Source organism: Gallus gallus, chromosome 9 (genome assembly GCF_016699485.2).
Source record: "Gallus gallus isolate bGalGal1 chromosome 9, bGalGal1.mat.broiler.GRCg7b, whole genome shotgun sequence".
Taxonomy (NCBI): Eukaryota; Metazoa; Chordata; class Aves; order Galliformes; family Phasianidae; genus Gallus; species Gallus gallus.
The window spans coordinates 13,409,816-13,427,902 of NC_052540.1; the positions used below are offsets into that span (position 1 = coordinate 13,409,816).

Sequence of the window (18,087 nt, forward strand, 5' to 3'; positions counted from 1 at the left end):
GCAGATCAGCTGTGTCACCATTGGATTCCTCTGATCCAAGCCTTCCAAAATATGCCCTGCAATAAGTCTGAAAGACAACTATATAAGAGATCAGGAGTACATGCCTTCCATAATCTGCCCGTAGCCCATACATATGACTGCTTGGCAATCAGATTATCTGCAGACTGTCTGGGTGAGCTCAGTGCAATAAGATAACTGTTTACTGAACTACAGGGCAGGCTCAGGATGGGTGGCTGCAGCACACTCTAGAGGACAGGGAGCTGAGCTTGTCTTGGAGTCCATTTGTGGATTTGCTTCTAGCATAGACAGAAAACCCTGTCTCAGATCAGCTCTCAGCCCCAAATCCTCTATCTGTAAGCTTAAAGGTAAAGTGAGCAGTGGGACTCAGAGACGTGCACTGGATTCTGCCTGCCCTTCTGAATGAGAACCTCATCGCCAACTATAGCCTGAGCTGGGGCAATTGCCCCTGAGTTCCAATCCTTAGAAGAGCTTTAATCTCAAGGACTCATTTTGTCAGCTGACAGACAGGTGCCTCACATCAGATCAGGAAATGAACACTTATTTCTCTCTCTTGCCTTACTGCAGCTCTCTGCCTAACACTTGCAGATTAACTACTGCAACTCTTGCCTAAGGGTAAAAGTATGTGGCAAGATATACTTTGCTCCCCCAGTCCTAAATAATCCTTTCTCTGTGGATCATCTTTTGCAGTTCTAAGGATTATTTATACCCAGGAATAGCAATCCAAGACATTTCGCTGATGTAGACCATAGTCCAACAAGGAGGTTTAGAAGAGATCAGTTGGGAATCTGAGCATTGAGATGTCAGCCAACAGCTCTTTTCAGCTGTATTTCGTAATCTGGAAAGAAGTGAAAAGCAATGAAGCAGGATTCAAGACAACCTGTTTTACTCCAAATTGAAATAGAGAGAACAGGCACACGTTTACATGTTATCAGTCTAAGAAATGCTTGAACTTTTACAGTTGCATATGTGATTATGCCCCATGCACACATCAAGAGACTAAAATAAGGCATACAATGCAGATGGCCTAGGAAGTAGATGACTTCATATTTGGACGCTATCCTATGTTATGCATAGGGAGGACTGAAATGCATTTGTTAGCTTACAGGAGGAAGCTGACAGTCTCGCCACATGTCAGGATATGCTGTACAATGAAAACATTTCTAAATTTGGTGCAGAGATACAAGGAAGGCTGTTAAAAGCATCAGAGCAAATCCTAAGATTCTTCTCTTACTTCTTATTCAGATCAACTCCTAATGATATCAGTAAATGTCTTCTCCCAAACAGCAGTTCAAATAAAATACGGATTTGTCCCATAACTGTTAAATCCTCCCTTCATCTAACAGAAAAACACCCTCTTGAAAGATATGTGCAAAGCAAACTGCCTGCATTTCATGGACTGCCGTTGGCTTCTCTGAGAGTTTTATTTTAAATCCAAAAATTCTAACAGTCCTTGCTAGAAGAATGGACTTCTGCAGGCTTAAGAGAGAAATGCCATGCGATTAAACTATGCTTTTTTTTTCCTGTCTCCTCCTATCAGTGGCACTGTGCTCAGCTGTGAGAGCATTCTGATCTGATGAACCGAATTAGTTACTGTTTGTAAAAGCAATGTTTGTAAAACACATTGTGAAGAAGATTTTGCAGGAGGTCAATTCCTTGAGTGTTGAATCATTAGTCAATGACAAGATGTGCTCTGATGCATCTTCCACATTTCTGTGATGTTTCCTGTATGGCATCAATCATTCAGAACAGAAGAACCTATAGGCAGAAAAGCAGTAAACATTACGTCTTCTCAAATCAGACCTGCAAGGCTTAGACAAAGACAACATAAGGAGAAGGAAAAGCTAATAAATACTTCTTGAAAGGGAGTAATACTGATTTAGAGGCTTCAAACTAAACTGTGTCACAATCCATGCTATAGAAGAAGCCTTCCTTCCCCAAGGCTCCCTATCCAAACCTGTCGGCATGACCTGAGTACTTCCATGTGATTGAGAGCAGGAGGGGCTCTCCAGCCTGCCCACACTGGGACACTTTGGCTTACTTGCAGGAACTGCTAACCCTTGGTGTTGCCAAGACGACTCACTCCAATCCGGTCAAGAGGAACTCCAAACCGTCTCTTAGGCAGGTCAACCACTTTCCTGCAAGGGGAAAATGGAAAAGAAGGAAGGAAAGAATTACAGAAAAACATCATAGGAATAACCGAAAGTGTTACTACATTTTGATTCCTCCATTCATCCCACTCACAATTTTACCGTTCAGACAGAACATCTGTGCAGCAGCAGCTGAAGATGTGAGAGCTTAAAAATAAAATGCTTCACTTCTCTTAAGAATTAATGGACAAGACTGGCACCTGCTTTACAGACTAGCACTGAAGCACTACCCCTGTTTTCATCCTGCAGACCACGTTCCTCAAAAACCTATGTATGAAACAATTTAGCACAGTTCATCACCCTACAGGCAGTACTCTTTCCAACACAGTGTAGGTACAAGCTGGTACAAGCGGGACCTGGGCTGCTGAAGTCCTACTGAGATTGATCTGATAAAAAGAGGCATAGAAACATTTGAGTGGGAAGGGACCCTTGAAAACCATCTGGTCCAACTCCCTGCACTGAACAGAGACACCTACAGCTCCATCAGGGGCTCAGAGTCCTGTCCAGCCTGACCTTGAGTGTCTCCAGGGATGGGGCACCCACCGCCTCTCTGGGCAACCTGTGCCAGTGCCTCACCACCATTACTGTAAAACAAACAAACAAACAAATAACGTTTTTCCTTACACCCAATCTAAATCTCCCCTCTTAGTAGGAAACCGTTTCCCCTTGTTCTATCACAACAGACCCTGCCAAAGAGTCCGTCCCCTTCTTTCTTATAGCCCCCCTTTAACTACACAGGTTGGTTTACAAGAGATGCATTCTGTATATGCATTGGTTGCAGTATTGCCTGTAGTTGACCAGTAAAATTGTAAAATCACATCAACAGGAAAGGCTGAACAGCCTGAGAGAGGTTCTGCAGCTGAGCTTCCCCTCTGGTGGCCATCTGCAGCCATAGCAGGAGAATCCACTTGCACAGCCTTGTCTGCTGCTCCCTTTCCACCTTCCCAATGAGACTGTACCAATCTCAGCACATACCAAGGCCAAAGTGATGCTTCCTATTTAAAACTCCCTTTCTTAACACTAATATATATAAAAAAACAACAAATTCCAGAGTCTCTTTTCACATGCCAAAAAAAGTAAACGAAACTGATTTTGTTCTCTCAAAGTGATACACAGAAAAATAGCTCTACTTAAGGACTTCAGAATTTTATACTTCATCATTTTTAGTTACGTTCAAAAAATTCTACTAGCAGACTAGATGAATAAGTAGAAAAATGACAAGAAACACTTTTTGAAGAGGAGAAAAAAGCACAACAAAAAAATATCTGTAACGTTGACTGGCTCTTGGGAGTACTTCCCATTTCCAGATTAAGCTTTAAGCATGTTATTAAATAGGTTGCAGCACTGGGGATTCCATCCAGCAGAAGGCAGTTAGCAGAAGGAGGGAATAAGCCAATTCAGCTCTTTCAGGCATGGTGAACGTTGCTGCCTGCTTTGCCCCCAGACATGCTGACTCTCACCAGCTGTATCAAGTTGTTCCTCAGCCCTCAGTTAAAAACATACTCATCTCCTAACTTGTACTGTGGAGGTATTGGTGTACTGCTGTATTGATTAAAGCCTGGCTTGTCATAAGCTGACCAAGATCTTGAAGCTTTTCTCCTTGGAAGCCCATTCTGTATCCTGACTGTCCATTTTTACACTACGTTCTTCATCTCAATATTCCAGATGTGCACCACCAAACCTCCTCTCTACCCCAGCCTCAGGAACACCTCTACTCCTTTGCTTTTGAACTTCAGGCATACACTGGCTTAAATAATTTCAGGACCAAAATAGTAGCTTTAAATCACATTTTTAGTACATTTCGCTCTGTTGCTGTGAGCTAATATGCATGTCCTTAAATGTTCTTTGTTATCCAGATGACGCTTTAAGGATAAATGAACTACTGTGTGTACTATCCATCACAGCTGAAGAACTATATGTCATGCAGCCAGAATGATCTCTGAATAGTTTCTGGTACACTGATCAGAGGTACCTCACAACTGCAGTAAAATTATCCGTGGCTAAAGCTACACCATTTGTATCCAGGGCAATGTACCAACAGCTTCCTCCCACCCTTACCACTGGTAGGGCCCATCCTTTACCTCTGTTTGCCTTTAGCATCCACAGATGTCGCAGAAATTCTGTCGATCGGGGAGCCAAATCCTGGAAAACTTCTTTTCTTCTTTGTCTCAGTTACCTCATTCTCCAGAGACACCAACTCATCAAGAAGGAGCAGTTTGGCTGCCAGGCTGGAGGCTGACTTCTCCTCGCTGGCAGTAGGATGCGCTGCCATGCCCAGAGCAGCAGAAGGCTCCAAAGGCTGCAGAAGAAAGCAGCGATGTTAGTTTGCTGCTGAAGAAAAACAATTTCAGGCACGTTCTAATCAAAGGAATAATATGATGTAATATGATGTAATATGCTTGTGGACAGTAGTAGTGGTCCACACCACAGTTGTGGTGGTGGTGGCACTTCCTATTGCTGATGAGTGGTATAAACAGGGATGGAGTGTATAAAGCTCTGACCTTTATATAAGGAGGAGCAAGATGACCACAACAGTCACAAGAATGATGCAACAATACTTTCACTAAGGTTCTCACATTGCCCTCTGATTTTTCCTTCTTTCAGTTGCAAGTGCAGTTTAATGGTCGTTTCTGTTCCTTTTCAGGGTTATAAAACTTTCATAAAGGTCTGCAACAGAACCGTACCTTAAAAAAACCACCACCAACAAAAACAACCTCAACCGTTATGATTAGTAGGAATAAATATCTACGATAATGCAATGATGCTTGAAACTGGATGGCAAAATATATCCTCTGCTCTTGAGTACTAAGTGTGGTTCTACTCATTTAATCTTTGAAAGGGCATTATGAAATTGTATAAAGTAAAGAGACTGTTAAATGGTAATCAGAGGTAGACAAAGGTTTTCTTATGGTGAGTCACTGGACAAAGCACAACTTCATAGATGAGCAAAGAGATGCATTGTCTAAGGATGTCACACATAGCAAGATTTTAAACTGCTTCAAAGACATTCAGGCTCCATCAGCAGCTAAAAGAATGCCCTGATCCAGTGCAGAATCTGGAGCAGGAAGTCTCTGAGGATGTTCTGCTCTTATATTCATTTCACAAACATCTGTCATTGATAAAGACAGGATATCAGGTCTCTGTGGCATCAGAATAGCACCTGGTACAGGGAGTGATTCCCCCAACCCCTATTTTCTATAACCAGTATTATGTCATATAATCAAAGCATGCTCACTTGAAGACAGAGAGCAAGGCAGAAGAGAAGGATCCATTGGTATTCTCCAGTATGCATCTAACTCCTAAGCTGATCTGAAAAACCTCTATAAAAGACTATACAGCCAAACAGTGCTATTCCAGTTAAACTTTTAGATCTTCAATTTTTATGACATGCAACCATTACACAAAAGTCTTTGCTGACATACCTGTTTTAGGTCAAGATGACTTAAAAGAGAGTGCACCAGAAGCATTTTCAGATGCAATCCCTGCATATCCTATTGGATGAAGCTAGAGACAGGAGTTCTCCCATTTTGTCCACTGTTTTCCTTTGCCAAATTAGGCAAGTTTCTCTGCCCCTTCCTTCTCCTGGCCTCTTGTGCCTCCTTTAAGTTTTATGCAGGGAGTGTTCTATCAAAGCACTCCTTGAGGCTCCAATTCATGACATTATTTGTCTTTTCAGAAAGAGGGAAACTTTCCCCTCAGTGTTAGCCTGTTTCTCCCCTCCCACCATCCCATTTCTCCTGCTAGGAGTTCTCTCTCCGAAGTCACTGGAAAACATTTTAACATGTGGAAACTGACAGTACATCAGGAGAGTCTGCATGAATCAGGGTGAGGCTTCATTTGGTCTGTCCTCTGAGAGCCATGCAATTTACATTGCTCTTTTCACCGGGGAAGCCGTCCTGCTCCTGCTTTGCCCCTTGCAGAATCAATACACACCATCCCCCTTTCAGCACTGTTTGGATATCACAGTGTCTTGCACACACAGCAGCCAGGAGCAACCTACAGAGAGCAGTGTTAAGTGACAATGAGCAGAAACAATGACCTACCTCTGGAGCTGCCTCTGCAAGGAGCACTGAACTAGAATGCCACTGCAGCAGGGTGATCACAAGGGCCAGATGGACCACAACAAGCTGGAACTGCAGCATCTGCAAATGAGAACAGTTAGCAGCTCTATAGCCACATTCCCAGAGGAGAGAGAGCAGGTATGAAGCACCCATGAAAATTGATACAGATCGATGGTGAAAAAACAAGAGAGCACCCTGCTCAAAAGATCCTTAAGAAGTGAAAGGAAAAGTCTGCTCCCATAGTTGTTAATATATTTTACCTTACAGGGCCACTGCATAAGAATCAGAAACCAGATAGCACTGAGCAGCCTTCATTGGTGGGTACAAAATCAGCTTTCTGCTCTCTTAGGACCCTAACAAGCTTTTAGTTCCTTTCTGCACAATTGCACCATCCTTGCAGTGGAGGGAGTAATGAATGCAAACTTGTGTTAAAACCAGGTGAATCAGATCCTTACTTGTAAGCAGAGGTAGCCATGAGCCACAGATCTCCCCAGAAGCATTTTGATGCCTGCAGGGCATCAAAGCAAGGTGGAGAGGTTCCAGTTTTAGCAGGATCAGGAAGATGCAGGCATTTCTTCAGCTGTGGATTGAGGGTAACGTTGTTTCAGTCCTTGACTGGATCTAGCTTTTAAAACTTGACATACCTCCAATGTGACCAGGTGGGAATCTTTCAGCTGATGTTAATAAGAGCTAGGCTAAGGCCTCTAGAGCCAAAGATACCTGCTGATTTGCTGATTAGTTCGTTACCAAGTTCAGCCCCAGGGAAGAATTCAAGTCCACTTCTACTGCTCTTTGCTGACCCTTCTCTTGCCAAAAGCAAGAACAGAAAGGATGTATGAATGCATTTCTGCGATATACAGCATTTATCATTTGCTTAGCAAATCTCTCATAAGCTCAGGCAGAGAAGTCATGGTAAAAAGTATTTGGCATTCTATTTTTTCCCACACTACAAAAAAGAGAAGCTACAAAAGTGCTTGGCATCCAGTTTTAACAAGAATCAACACTGATGCTTTTTCTCAAAGTTCTGTTTCCTGCTTGCTTTTTTCTGTCTAGTAAGTTTTGTATGTGCTTCTGTTATCTGGTTACCCCATTACACATATCTTCTTCGTATCGTTCATGAGGGATTACTGTAAGCTGGGAAGAAAGCAGCTGGTTAATTTGTATGGAGCAAATCTCTCCAGTGAGCAGACTAAACTCACTGGAATCAAAGGACAAAGCCAAAGCAGCAAACCAGGTGGTACCACCATCTCTCAGTTTGATATGAAAAGCCATTAAGGCCAGACAAGGGTTTGGCTTGGTGTTTTTAAAGCTCTGGCCCTCTACAATGTATATTTTTGTACGTGGGTGTGCACTGAAATTCTAAGTAGTAGTCTACTACCTTCACAGGTAACCACATCCTGATTATTTGGATACAGAGACATAAAAATAAATGGCAAGGTTAAAAACACATGTTTATCATGGTTTAAAGTCTGTGCTGGTATTCATTCATCCCAAGGACCAAAGAGCTAAAAATAGCAACTGGTACACTAATCAAAATAAACATTAAGGCACCTGCAACACAAAAGACATTTGATTAACTGGTCAGAACTCGACGCCAGTGAAATTGGAAGCAGAGGAAATCGTAAGGACTTGAAACTTGGCTTTAGCTCCAATGAAAATCAGTAGCTGAGAAGCAATATCACTGGTTTAACAGGGGGAAAAACTAAGTCCAACAAAGTCCAGTTGTGCTGAATTGCTATGTAGCGTTGTGCCCATGGCAGGAAAAAGGAGGAATTCAGCTTCATTCTCTTCCATCACTTTTCCACCAGTTTTGCACAGATAGGCCATGGGATTGGGGTGTTATTCCACGTCTTTAGTATTTCAGGGTCTGGCCTGGTGTTATCAGACATAAAATATAGTTTAACCTTCACTAAATGTAATTGCAAGTCTGAAATTCAGACATATTTATGTGTTTTAGTGATAACAGTGCTTTAGCTTGAAATGTGTCAAAACTCAAATTCCTTATACAAATAAGTATCTTTGTTGCAGGTCCAATTAAAACACAATTAAAGATAAAAGAGAGAACATTATTCTACCTTATCAAAGCAGGATAAACCCTCAAAACTTTTTTTAAGGAATCTGTGTAGTCTTTTTCCAAGAAAAGATCACAAGAAAGCAAAATTCTTTACCAAACAGAAACTTTATGTCTCCAACCTCAAACCAAAGGACTTAAAAGATGTTTTTCTTTAACAAAACAAAACAAAAGACACCACCTCCTCCAAAAAAAAAAGAAAAAAACAACCAAAAAACAAAATGACATCCTGAAGATAAGTGGGTTGAACAAAGCCCAGACAGTGTGTAATTTGTCACCAAGCTCCAAACCCATTGCCTGTCAAAAACAATAACAGCTGTCATTGTTCTTACCCATTTGAACTATCATATTTCACATTACTACAGAGATTACCCTGCAAGAATAAATCACAAGAGCTTTATTTTTCTTGCTGGCTTGTTAGCAAGAGAACCGAGGCAAGACATCATGCCTTGCACTGTAATCTTTCACCTCAGCTGCCACCATATATTGATGACTATGCTCTGCTTGCTGTCACAACATCAACATGGGACACATCCAAGCTCACCTGCAAATGAGGACCTTGCTCTTGCAAGGAGCATGATGTGGCTGAGCCCAGGAGATGAGAGGCTTTGTTCTGTATATACCCACAGAGCCAAGCCTCAGCTGTCCCCTGGGGACAGGAGAACTCCTGACAGCAGGACCTATTAGGACTGCAGTCCTTCTGCTGTATGAGCATTGGGATGGTGTTGGGAAACCTTCATCAGCCAATAGCTATGAAGGTCTCTGATGCTATGCAGGTTCCAAATGGTTGGAGGAAAATCATGGCTACATCTGCAAGCCAGTTACCCATGTATTTTGTGCTGCTCCAACGCCATAAGAGAAAATTAACTGCTGCTATACAGCTTAAGTCTATCATCATGTGTTAACACTGGCCTCATCAGCCTCAGACCGAACACCTCATGGCAATCTACCTTATAAATAAAATTATGATGATGAGTATCTTACCATAAGAACAACTTATTAATAGCCTCTGTGAAGCTCTGAGAATAAGCCTGCTCCGGCTGAAACCAATTTGCCCTACTTTTAAAAGCTGTACGATGGATCCTCTGAGCATTTTCATTACCACAAAGCCAAAAATATGTGCATAGCAGCAGTCCTAGCACTTCCAGAAACTCCTAAGGGAAAGTGTTTATCTCAAGCATAATTTCCTAGTCATGTAAATATCAAAGAGAAGTGAGGAAAAAATCAAAATATATCCCATCCTCACAAAAAAAAAAGCAGAGTCCAAAGATAGGTTAGAGTGGTGTTTTTGTTCTCAACCCACAGATGAGATACAGAGCATTTCTTACATACTACTTTGTAAAAAGATTCTGAGGCAAGACATTGAGGCATGGGACATGGGACGTTGTGGCAAAATGAAATGTAGGCAGTGTCAGGCTCGTCGTGTTCCTAATAATGTGTTTCCTGGAGTAGGTTTAACTTTTTAAGCAATTCTATACAATTTATTAGATACATAGCACAGACACTTGTCAACGTCTGCAATGTAAATCTCCCTCTACTCTCAGTTTCCCAACTGTGTAGATAAATAATTGCAGGCAGATTTCATATGATGCGAACACAGAGAACTTAAAATTCCTGAACTTGTGCAAGAGGTTTCAGACTGGTGGTTCTGAGAACGTGTCTGGGTATATCTGTGCCCCATATGAAACATTTGGTCTGACAATATTTCGGGGACAAGAATGCTCCACTTTCTGAAAATGAAATTCCATAAAGATTTCTCGAGAAGGCATTGGGGATCAGTCATCATTCTTCAAAGCTTTCATCTTAACAATTAGTCGCATCTTAATGACACCATTTGCAGTGTTTGGCCCGAAGTACCAGTGTTTTCATACCATCACAGGTTACCCCAGCCTTCATCCTACCAAAGTTTCTATCCAAAATGCAGGCGCACCTACTGACAAGTTGTTCTTCTGGGAGATGCTGTGGGTGGATGCTCACATAAACAGCTGCTTCTGTCACCTTTACAGTTTCCGAGGTGGTTGGGTCTCTGCCCACAGAAGGCTCAGTGTGGGGGACAGCACAGGAATCACACCACTCAGAAGAAGAAAGGCTGAAGATGTGGCACCCTGGTTTCTACACAGAGTGTGGAAAGTGAACAAATGCTTGTGCTGCAAAATGAATGCTGCCCTGCTGTCGGGAGGAATTTGACTGACATGGGTGGAAAAACACCAGTGGAAAAAGTCAGTCGTGGTCCTCATCTCCTTGTTTGCAAAAAGAGAATGAAACCCAGTGGAATAAACAGGGACAAATTTCCTTGGAACGAGTGGGAAGGAGACAAGTTGGACATCCTGCAGAACTGACTACATTTCCAATTCTAGCAGCACATTTTAGCAATTAAAAATTCCCAGCTCATTTCAAGATCATAAAAGTAGGAGACCAGGAAACAGTAGGCACAATAGGAGTGAGAAAACACGTCCAGGAGCCCAGAGACTATCAGATAAGAAGGACATCGTAAATTATAAGAAAACATCCATTAATGAGAAGAGTCTATTTCCACCTTTCCTAAGTGAGATGGTGGAGTATTTTTGGTGAGCACAATGGAAAACAAAACATTATTAGGTTATCCTTCTTTGCCAACAAACTCTCAGCCCTAAATCATGTATATATTTATTGACTGAACACACCAACTTTTTTTAACGGTTCTAGTAACTTTACATTTAGTTTTCTTCCTTCATCTTTATCATGAGAATGAAAAACTTCACTGTTGGAGTGCCATTACCAGCATTTAAAATAAAAATAAGCACCGTATCAATAAAAACTGACAGCATTGGAGTGATAAATGGACGCTCTTTATACCTGGTATGAAGAGCATATTATCAGAATATATTATCAATACAAAGACATAGGCCATTTCAAGGCCAGTAAAAATATCCTTCAAGATGTGCCTTTGAGATAATCTCTTAAGAGACAAGAATGGCATTGGAATTTGCTAACAAGAGAATCAAACCCTGACACTGATTTACTGGATAAAAGCTTTTAAATGTTCTGATCAAGGGTATTAACATAAGAAGAAGGAAAGTCAATTAGTTGATGAAGATGAATTGCAAAGGGAAATTAGAGATTAATCTGTTTCTTTGGGTCAACCAACAAGAAAAGGGAAGCTGCAATCTCTTGCAATTTTAGCAGGGTCCATCAAGAGAGTTCTTACCACTCTCATATGGTTCACATTTTTAAATTTACACTGTAAAAAGCCCAGAGGGTTACTCCTCTCATTCATTCAGAAAGTGAAAACCAAGCCCCAGCCTGCTGAAAGCAGCATGGTAGGTATTCATAAATACTAAAGAATACCTGTTTTGCAGCTTTCCCCATCATTTACACTGTTGTTTTGTTTATTTGCTTGCCTGCTACTCCTCAGGATGCTTGGAGTGTTTTACATGAAAAGTAGGCTAAGCTGCAGTTTGGATACAGGTGAGCATAGACAGGTAAGTGTAATAATCTGCCCCTGGCTTCCTAAGCGAATCAATGGGCAGGGACACAAAACATCCTCACAGTTCCTCAGCTTTCAGCTCTGCACTCCCCACAGGGACAGTCATTCCAGACTGAAAAGCCAAGTAAGGAAAGCTAAAGGCAGCGTGTGCTTGTGCTTCAAAAATTAGTGGGATCTGAACTTCACAGTACCCTCTGGACATCTAAACCAAAGATTATTCACATGTACTTACTTGCATGACTCCAGTCTGGGAGGCAGAAAGTGGTGAAATAGTTTTGAACCCAGAATGGAGATATTACAGTGACTATCACTGAATCAGAGTCTGACTTCACTTACAGTGGTACGAAGATGAAGTAATCAGATCACTGGATAATGATAACTACTCTGTTAGTGTAGGAATGTTTTTGCAGGATTATTCTGTTACTGCAGAAATGTGACAGAATCTGGATCGTTTATCTCAAACGGGACATAGCAAAAACCTTTTGGCAGATTCAGAAATTAAAGAAAAAATATTTCCCTAAATCAATTGTATATATTGTATTTTACAACATACTGCATGCTGCTAACTTATCTACTATGTATGATGTACACTAATGCAAAGGAATTATTCTATCGTAGCTTTTCAGTATATTTTAAGAAGTAATATGCATTTGACAATAACATACACAAGCAAATCCATAACAATAAAACCAGACAGCAGTTTGCTGCAGAAGCACTGCGAAAGCATGAAAGCAACTAGTCAGTGTTGTAAAACGCACTGACACATCTTGTTTAAATATTGGCTGATTAACCGAAAGAAATAAGTTTCCACAGGATATTATTAGTACAGTTCTAGTACCAAAAATACCAGGTGATAGGCATCTTATTACCCTAATCTCAAACTGGAAAAAGAAGCTGTACTTCTCCCATCTGACATGGGCATGTGTGTACTTTGTGCATGCCTGTTAGTATGAAAAAATAGGAGAAAAGATAAAAAGAAGAAAGCACAGAAAGGAAGAAAGTAGAGAAGTAAACAGAGCACAGAGACACTGAAAATATCCCAAACCCCTCTCTGTCCTCACTCATCTTACCTTGCATTGGATACAAGCAATCCCAACCTTAATGGTCCTGCTATGTTCTTCTCCCTAACTTATCCCTAATGTTCAGCTTTCTTTCAGAGTTTTTATAGTCTCTGCTGTAGGCTACAAACTCCAATCCCTGCCTTTGCTTTCTCTTACATCATTTCTAAAGATTTTCCACTGATCCTTGCCCTAAACCTTTCTCTGTCTTGCACTCTCACACGCATACTTGCCTCACATTTGTTATATTTATTGCTCTGATGAAGATGATTAGGTTATAATTAAAGCTCTCAGCTTTTGTTGTGTGTTGGGTTTTTTTTCCTTCTTTCAGAGAATGAGACACCATGGAAGTGGGAATATTTTCTGCAGCATCACCATTCCTCTAACCCCTCCTTTCTGCAAACTGCAGTAGAGAAACCAAATGACTTTAAATATATATATATTTTAACTGTATTCCCTGGGCACAGCAGAAATAACTTTAGAGGGAGAATATCTACTTTAGGAAGAAATTAATTAGTGTGTTTACCAGACCAATGAGATAAGCAGTAGAAAAGGAGTGTGCTTTTGTAAAGCAGCTTACGAGAACTTAAGTCTTACAGACACCTTATTTCAGTTATTGAAATCACTGTTGTGTGAGCTATGGAAGTATCTTCCCCAGGCAGCAGCAGAGGACTTTATTTTCTTCTTTGCCTGTAAACTAGGAATGAGTCTATGTCATTTCTTAAGTAATGTACATAGAAATTATGGACTAGTCTGGGGGACTACAATTCCAACCTGTGCAGACTCCTTAGCAGTTTGTTCATAACGACTTTATTCTCTCAACAGGTAGGCACAGTACTTTTAAAATAGTTTGACTCTGACTTTACAAAAGCACTTGCTACAACCAACAGAGAGTAAAAGGAAATTTCAAACGTTGCTTTGAACTACGTGGGAAAAAATACCAGCCAGGGAGCCTACACCTTTGATTTCATCATCTGTCTTGACTGGAGTGATTAGAAAAAGATAAAAGGTTCATCATACTTTTTTTTAAACACAGCTCATTTTTCCAGACAAAGATGGCAGCTGAATTTTGTAGTGCTGACATAGAGTGCCAAATCAGGATTGTTCATTGCAGAGAACATTTCCACCACACTCTGACTGAGGCATAAGGAGAAAAAAAAAAGAAGGAAAAAGTAAACACAGAAAGAGAGTCTAGTTTAGACCATGAAGACAATACAGATTACAGCCCCAAAAGACAAAGAGATGCAAAGGAATTATTTTTACAGCATTTCTCAGAACACACAGATCTTTGAGTATGGGTGAGTCAAGTGCTACAGAAATATGTGTAGCCATAGGAGAATCCACACCATGCTGGAGCATGTAGGTCGGGACTGTTTTCCACTGTGGGGTATAACAGAACAATAACAGCCACCACAGAAGTCTAAATGGGCCCTGTGGTTACTAGAACTGCAGCAGAATCATAAGCACAGAGAGAAACATCGAACTGATGAGAACAGCCCAAAACACTGCCACTGGGAAAGAACTGGACCTGTCTCAGTTTTACACAGCTACCTACACTGAGATGCTTGAAGCCTAAGAACATGGCAGTACTTCATTGATCTGCATAAAACACACAGGCAGGATCTCAGGAAAAAGATAACCATGGTATAATAGCGAGCTATTATTAGGATTGATGGGGTAATTTTTGTACATACGACCATGAGGTTTTACCAAGCAGCAACTGCAGTCTTATCCACTCAGTTTCCTTCTTCTCCTTCTCATGTTGGGCAGACAAAAGGCACCACTTGCCAGCATTTACTTTTAGGGGAGTTTTTACAGCTTCCATCTCAAGCTCTTTAAGTTAGGTCTCTGCAGGGCTCCATTCTGTTTGGTACGGGTAGGGCTGATAAGAGACACAGGCTGTGTCAACGTGAAAAAGCTGAGAACAGACAACTGAATGCCTGCAACTTAGGCATTTCAGTATTTCATAGCAAATCATAGAGTGGCTTGGGTGGGAAGGGACCCCAAGGATCATCAATTTACAAATCCCCCTGCCATAGGCAGGGCCACTAACCTCCAGATCTGATTTTAGACCAGGTTGCCCAGGTGAAGTCTGGAGGAAGGCTGAGGCTCAGTGCCTCACAAGACAGGAGGATGCTGGGCTCAGGAAAGAGCAGGAGGAGAAATGCAGCCATGTTGTCAGTTGCTTTGACTCCAGGGGATGTCCAAGACCAGGTATTAAGATTTTCTTTCAGGCTCTCTGCTGATTGATGATCTTGTAACAAAGCTCCAATTATGTTTCTACCACTTGGAACAGCCACGAGGTTGTGGCTCTTCCTTTTAGATAAGTGAAATACACCTTCTCTAATTCAACATGAATTGGTTGCTTTTCTCTTCCTACAAAAGCACACAGTCCAAAAGATTTCTGAAACGGATGCTGATACACATAACTATCATCAGCTCTGACCAGGAGGTGAAAGGGACTCAGATGTGAGCAATCAGCCATCTTCATGGGCTGCTGATGGCCTCAGAATAGGACACATTACCAGCACAAACCATTTGTTTTTTTTTTCCAGGGGAAAAAAGAAGTATAGAGCATTAACAGTCATCAAGTCACAAGTGACTTAGATTTAGCAACAACTTACTGATATCTTTTTGACACCTTCTGGAGAAAGCTGATAAAGAAGCTTCCCAGATAATGAAAAATGTGGATGGTGGTTACTTAGCTGGAAGGGTGCCCAAGGAACAGATGTCCTCAACTCTGCTGAGGTTTAATTATACTTCCAACACACTTAGCTAAGTTAGAGCAACCAGGAGTTTGGTAGGAATTTTATGGCCTTAAATTCAATGAATAAATGAAATGGGATTTTCTCTATGAAGACAATAAAAATAAATTGGAGGAGGGAAGGCAAATCAACTGAATAGGCTCAAAAATTTCTTTATGTCTTCAGTAGACGAGGCCTTATTTAACTCAGGAACTGGTGTTAGTAAGGTTTCACTTATATAAGTGTTGTGCAATCTTGCCCTTGCTTTCATCAGCCTTGCCAATGGAAACTATATTTGGGTTTGTCAGTCCCTGTCTTTAAAGCTTTAGGAATGACATGCAAATATGGCAACATACGCTTGCTGGTTTTGCTGTATTGCACCTTTAAACTTTTCCTTCTCCCACTAAAATGTGTGTCAGTAGTGTTAGACCACACTGGTCCAAGTTGCAGAAGTTCTCTTAGCGTCCCATGGGCACCCTACCCTCCAGCCTCTTCAAGTCATGTCATCCTCTCATTAATTCTGGTTCTAGTCTGGGAAATAATGGCAACACTGAAGTTAGAAAAATGGATTTTTCTATCCAGTTTTGACAGGTTTGCCCCAAAAGTCTAAGAAATAATCAAATATTCCTTTTCAAATGAAACCTACAAGTGCCTTTCCTTAGAACTGATCTCTACAAGCTAGGTGCTCAGCCAGTACTGATTCATGTGGCTCCATTTGAACAACTGAGATATTCCCATTTTTGATGTCTTCAGTCTATTTTTACTTCTTGAAACTATCAGCTATTCTGATAAAATTGACCGAATTCTGACCAGTCTTAGAGGTGAAGAACATTCTATGGGATTAACCAAACACCCAGCATTTCTGGTCTGGGGAGAATATCCAAGATTGCTTTTGTTGTTCATAACTTGATGAGAGAAGGAGAAACATTTTAAAATAACTACGACAGATTCATGGTTAATACGTAAGAGGAATTTCAGAAAGCAAGATGATTCCCACCTACTTTCATGTAGATCTACAGAGCCTGAGAGCAGATGATTCATCGCAAAATAGAACTATGGGAAAGAGACTCTATATTAACAATGTACATGCATGCTTTCCAATTAAAGGCATGTCTTACTTCGGAAGGAAAAACTATCCTAAAACAGCTATTCTGAAATCTGTAAGCTATCCAAGTAGCTTTTGTTGTGTCACTTCCTTTTAAGATGAATCCTTGCAGCTAATGGGTTTTGAGAAGTAAAACCCCAAAAGTGAAGGTAGTGTATAAAAACGAAGCCTGTCACATTTTCAGGAATGCTAGACTTCCTATAAGCAGTCTCTCTGTACACTTTTAAGAGGTCCTTTGTGCTAGAATTCAGAGCTTGTGACAGGCTCTGGGTCATGACAACTAAGAATCCATAAAAAGTACTGGCAAAACAAAGCAAAAATCCCAAACAAGGACAGTTAATTGAAATGCATGCTTCTTTTGTAACAGCCATGCTATGATGCAGAAGGATGTGTTTGGAAATGAAAAATACATCTTATCTTTCATGCATATGCCACTGGCTCATGGCCCAAGATGGTTAGGAAGAGTGATGGGACCTTTTGTGCTACAGACCAAGTGGTCCATAGGACAACAAAGCCATGCAAAGAGGCCTCAAACTACTACACAAATGATAAACTTTCTGAGCCATCACCAGCCTAGCACTAATTCAGACTGGCAAGAATGAAATGAAAGCCAGTAGATTGAGTTTCCACACCCTGCAGCCATGCTGCATGGAGTCAATGCTAAATATAAAGATGACACACAGAGAGCAGCCCATCTTTCCGTAGTAAGGAAGAGGGAAAAGGAGTGGTTCCGATGATGATGCACATGCTGATGTCACTTGTCACTGAAATAAACCCTCTGACCCATGAACCCCTGTGGCATGGTGTGCTGGAATTGGGCATCCTGGCTCCAGAGCACGTACTTCAGCTCAGAGCAAATTACAAACCTGGCCATGCACAGCAGCAGGTTAAATTCAAAGATATGCTCACAAGAAATAAAAATACATCTGTCTTGAAATACTGTCCTGACTTCACACTGTTTTTTACACAACTCTTAACTACTTTCTTTCCAGAGCTTAGAAATAAGATGGAGGAGAAAGGACACAGAAGAATTAGATAAAGTAGCTAAGTAGCAAAATGACGATGGTCTTAGGGGAAAAGGGAAAGGTGAGTGATGTTCTTCAAACATAAAGAGCGTTCTGGAAGCTGGGCAAGGCCACATGAGGACTACTTGCAACAGGAAGGATGCTGCAGGAAATGTAAACAGTCATTTCTTACCTGGCATGCAGGTAGAAGAAGACACAGCCATGCCAAAGCTGGGGCTGGGCACCTGTTTCTCCTGAGAAGCAACTAGTGCCAAATGATGTTAATAAGGCACTGGGCTCTCACTGCTGGTACGTCTTGCACAGTGGGACCATTCTGTGTCAGAGGCCAACCAGAACAAGCTATTAACATGGTCCTAGGAGTTCAGAGCAATTGAGGACTGATTTGATAT

General features: G+C 41.2%; 1 protein-coding gene across 5 annotated transcripts in view; it reads right to left on the minus strand.

The window, feature by feature from the left end:
* Positions 1–887: 887 nt before the first annotated feature.
* Positions 888–18,087, minus strand: part of OSTN (osteocrin) — a 67,684-nt gene continuing 50,484 nt past the window's right edge. For 2 of the 5 annotated variants that reach the window (XM_025153365.2, XM_046898420.1), the window contains exons 2-5: positions 6,212–6,310; positions 4,250–4,467; positions 2,060–2,156; positions 888–1,776 (exon numbers count right to left, since the gene is read on the minus strand). In XM_025153365.2, the coding sequence (XP_025009133.2) occupies positions 2,072–2,156; positions 4,250–4,467; positions 6,212–6,310 (402 nt within the window). In that variant the 3' untranslated portion in view covers positions 888–1,776; positions 2,060–2,071. 5 annotated transcript variants of the gene reach the window in all.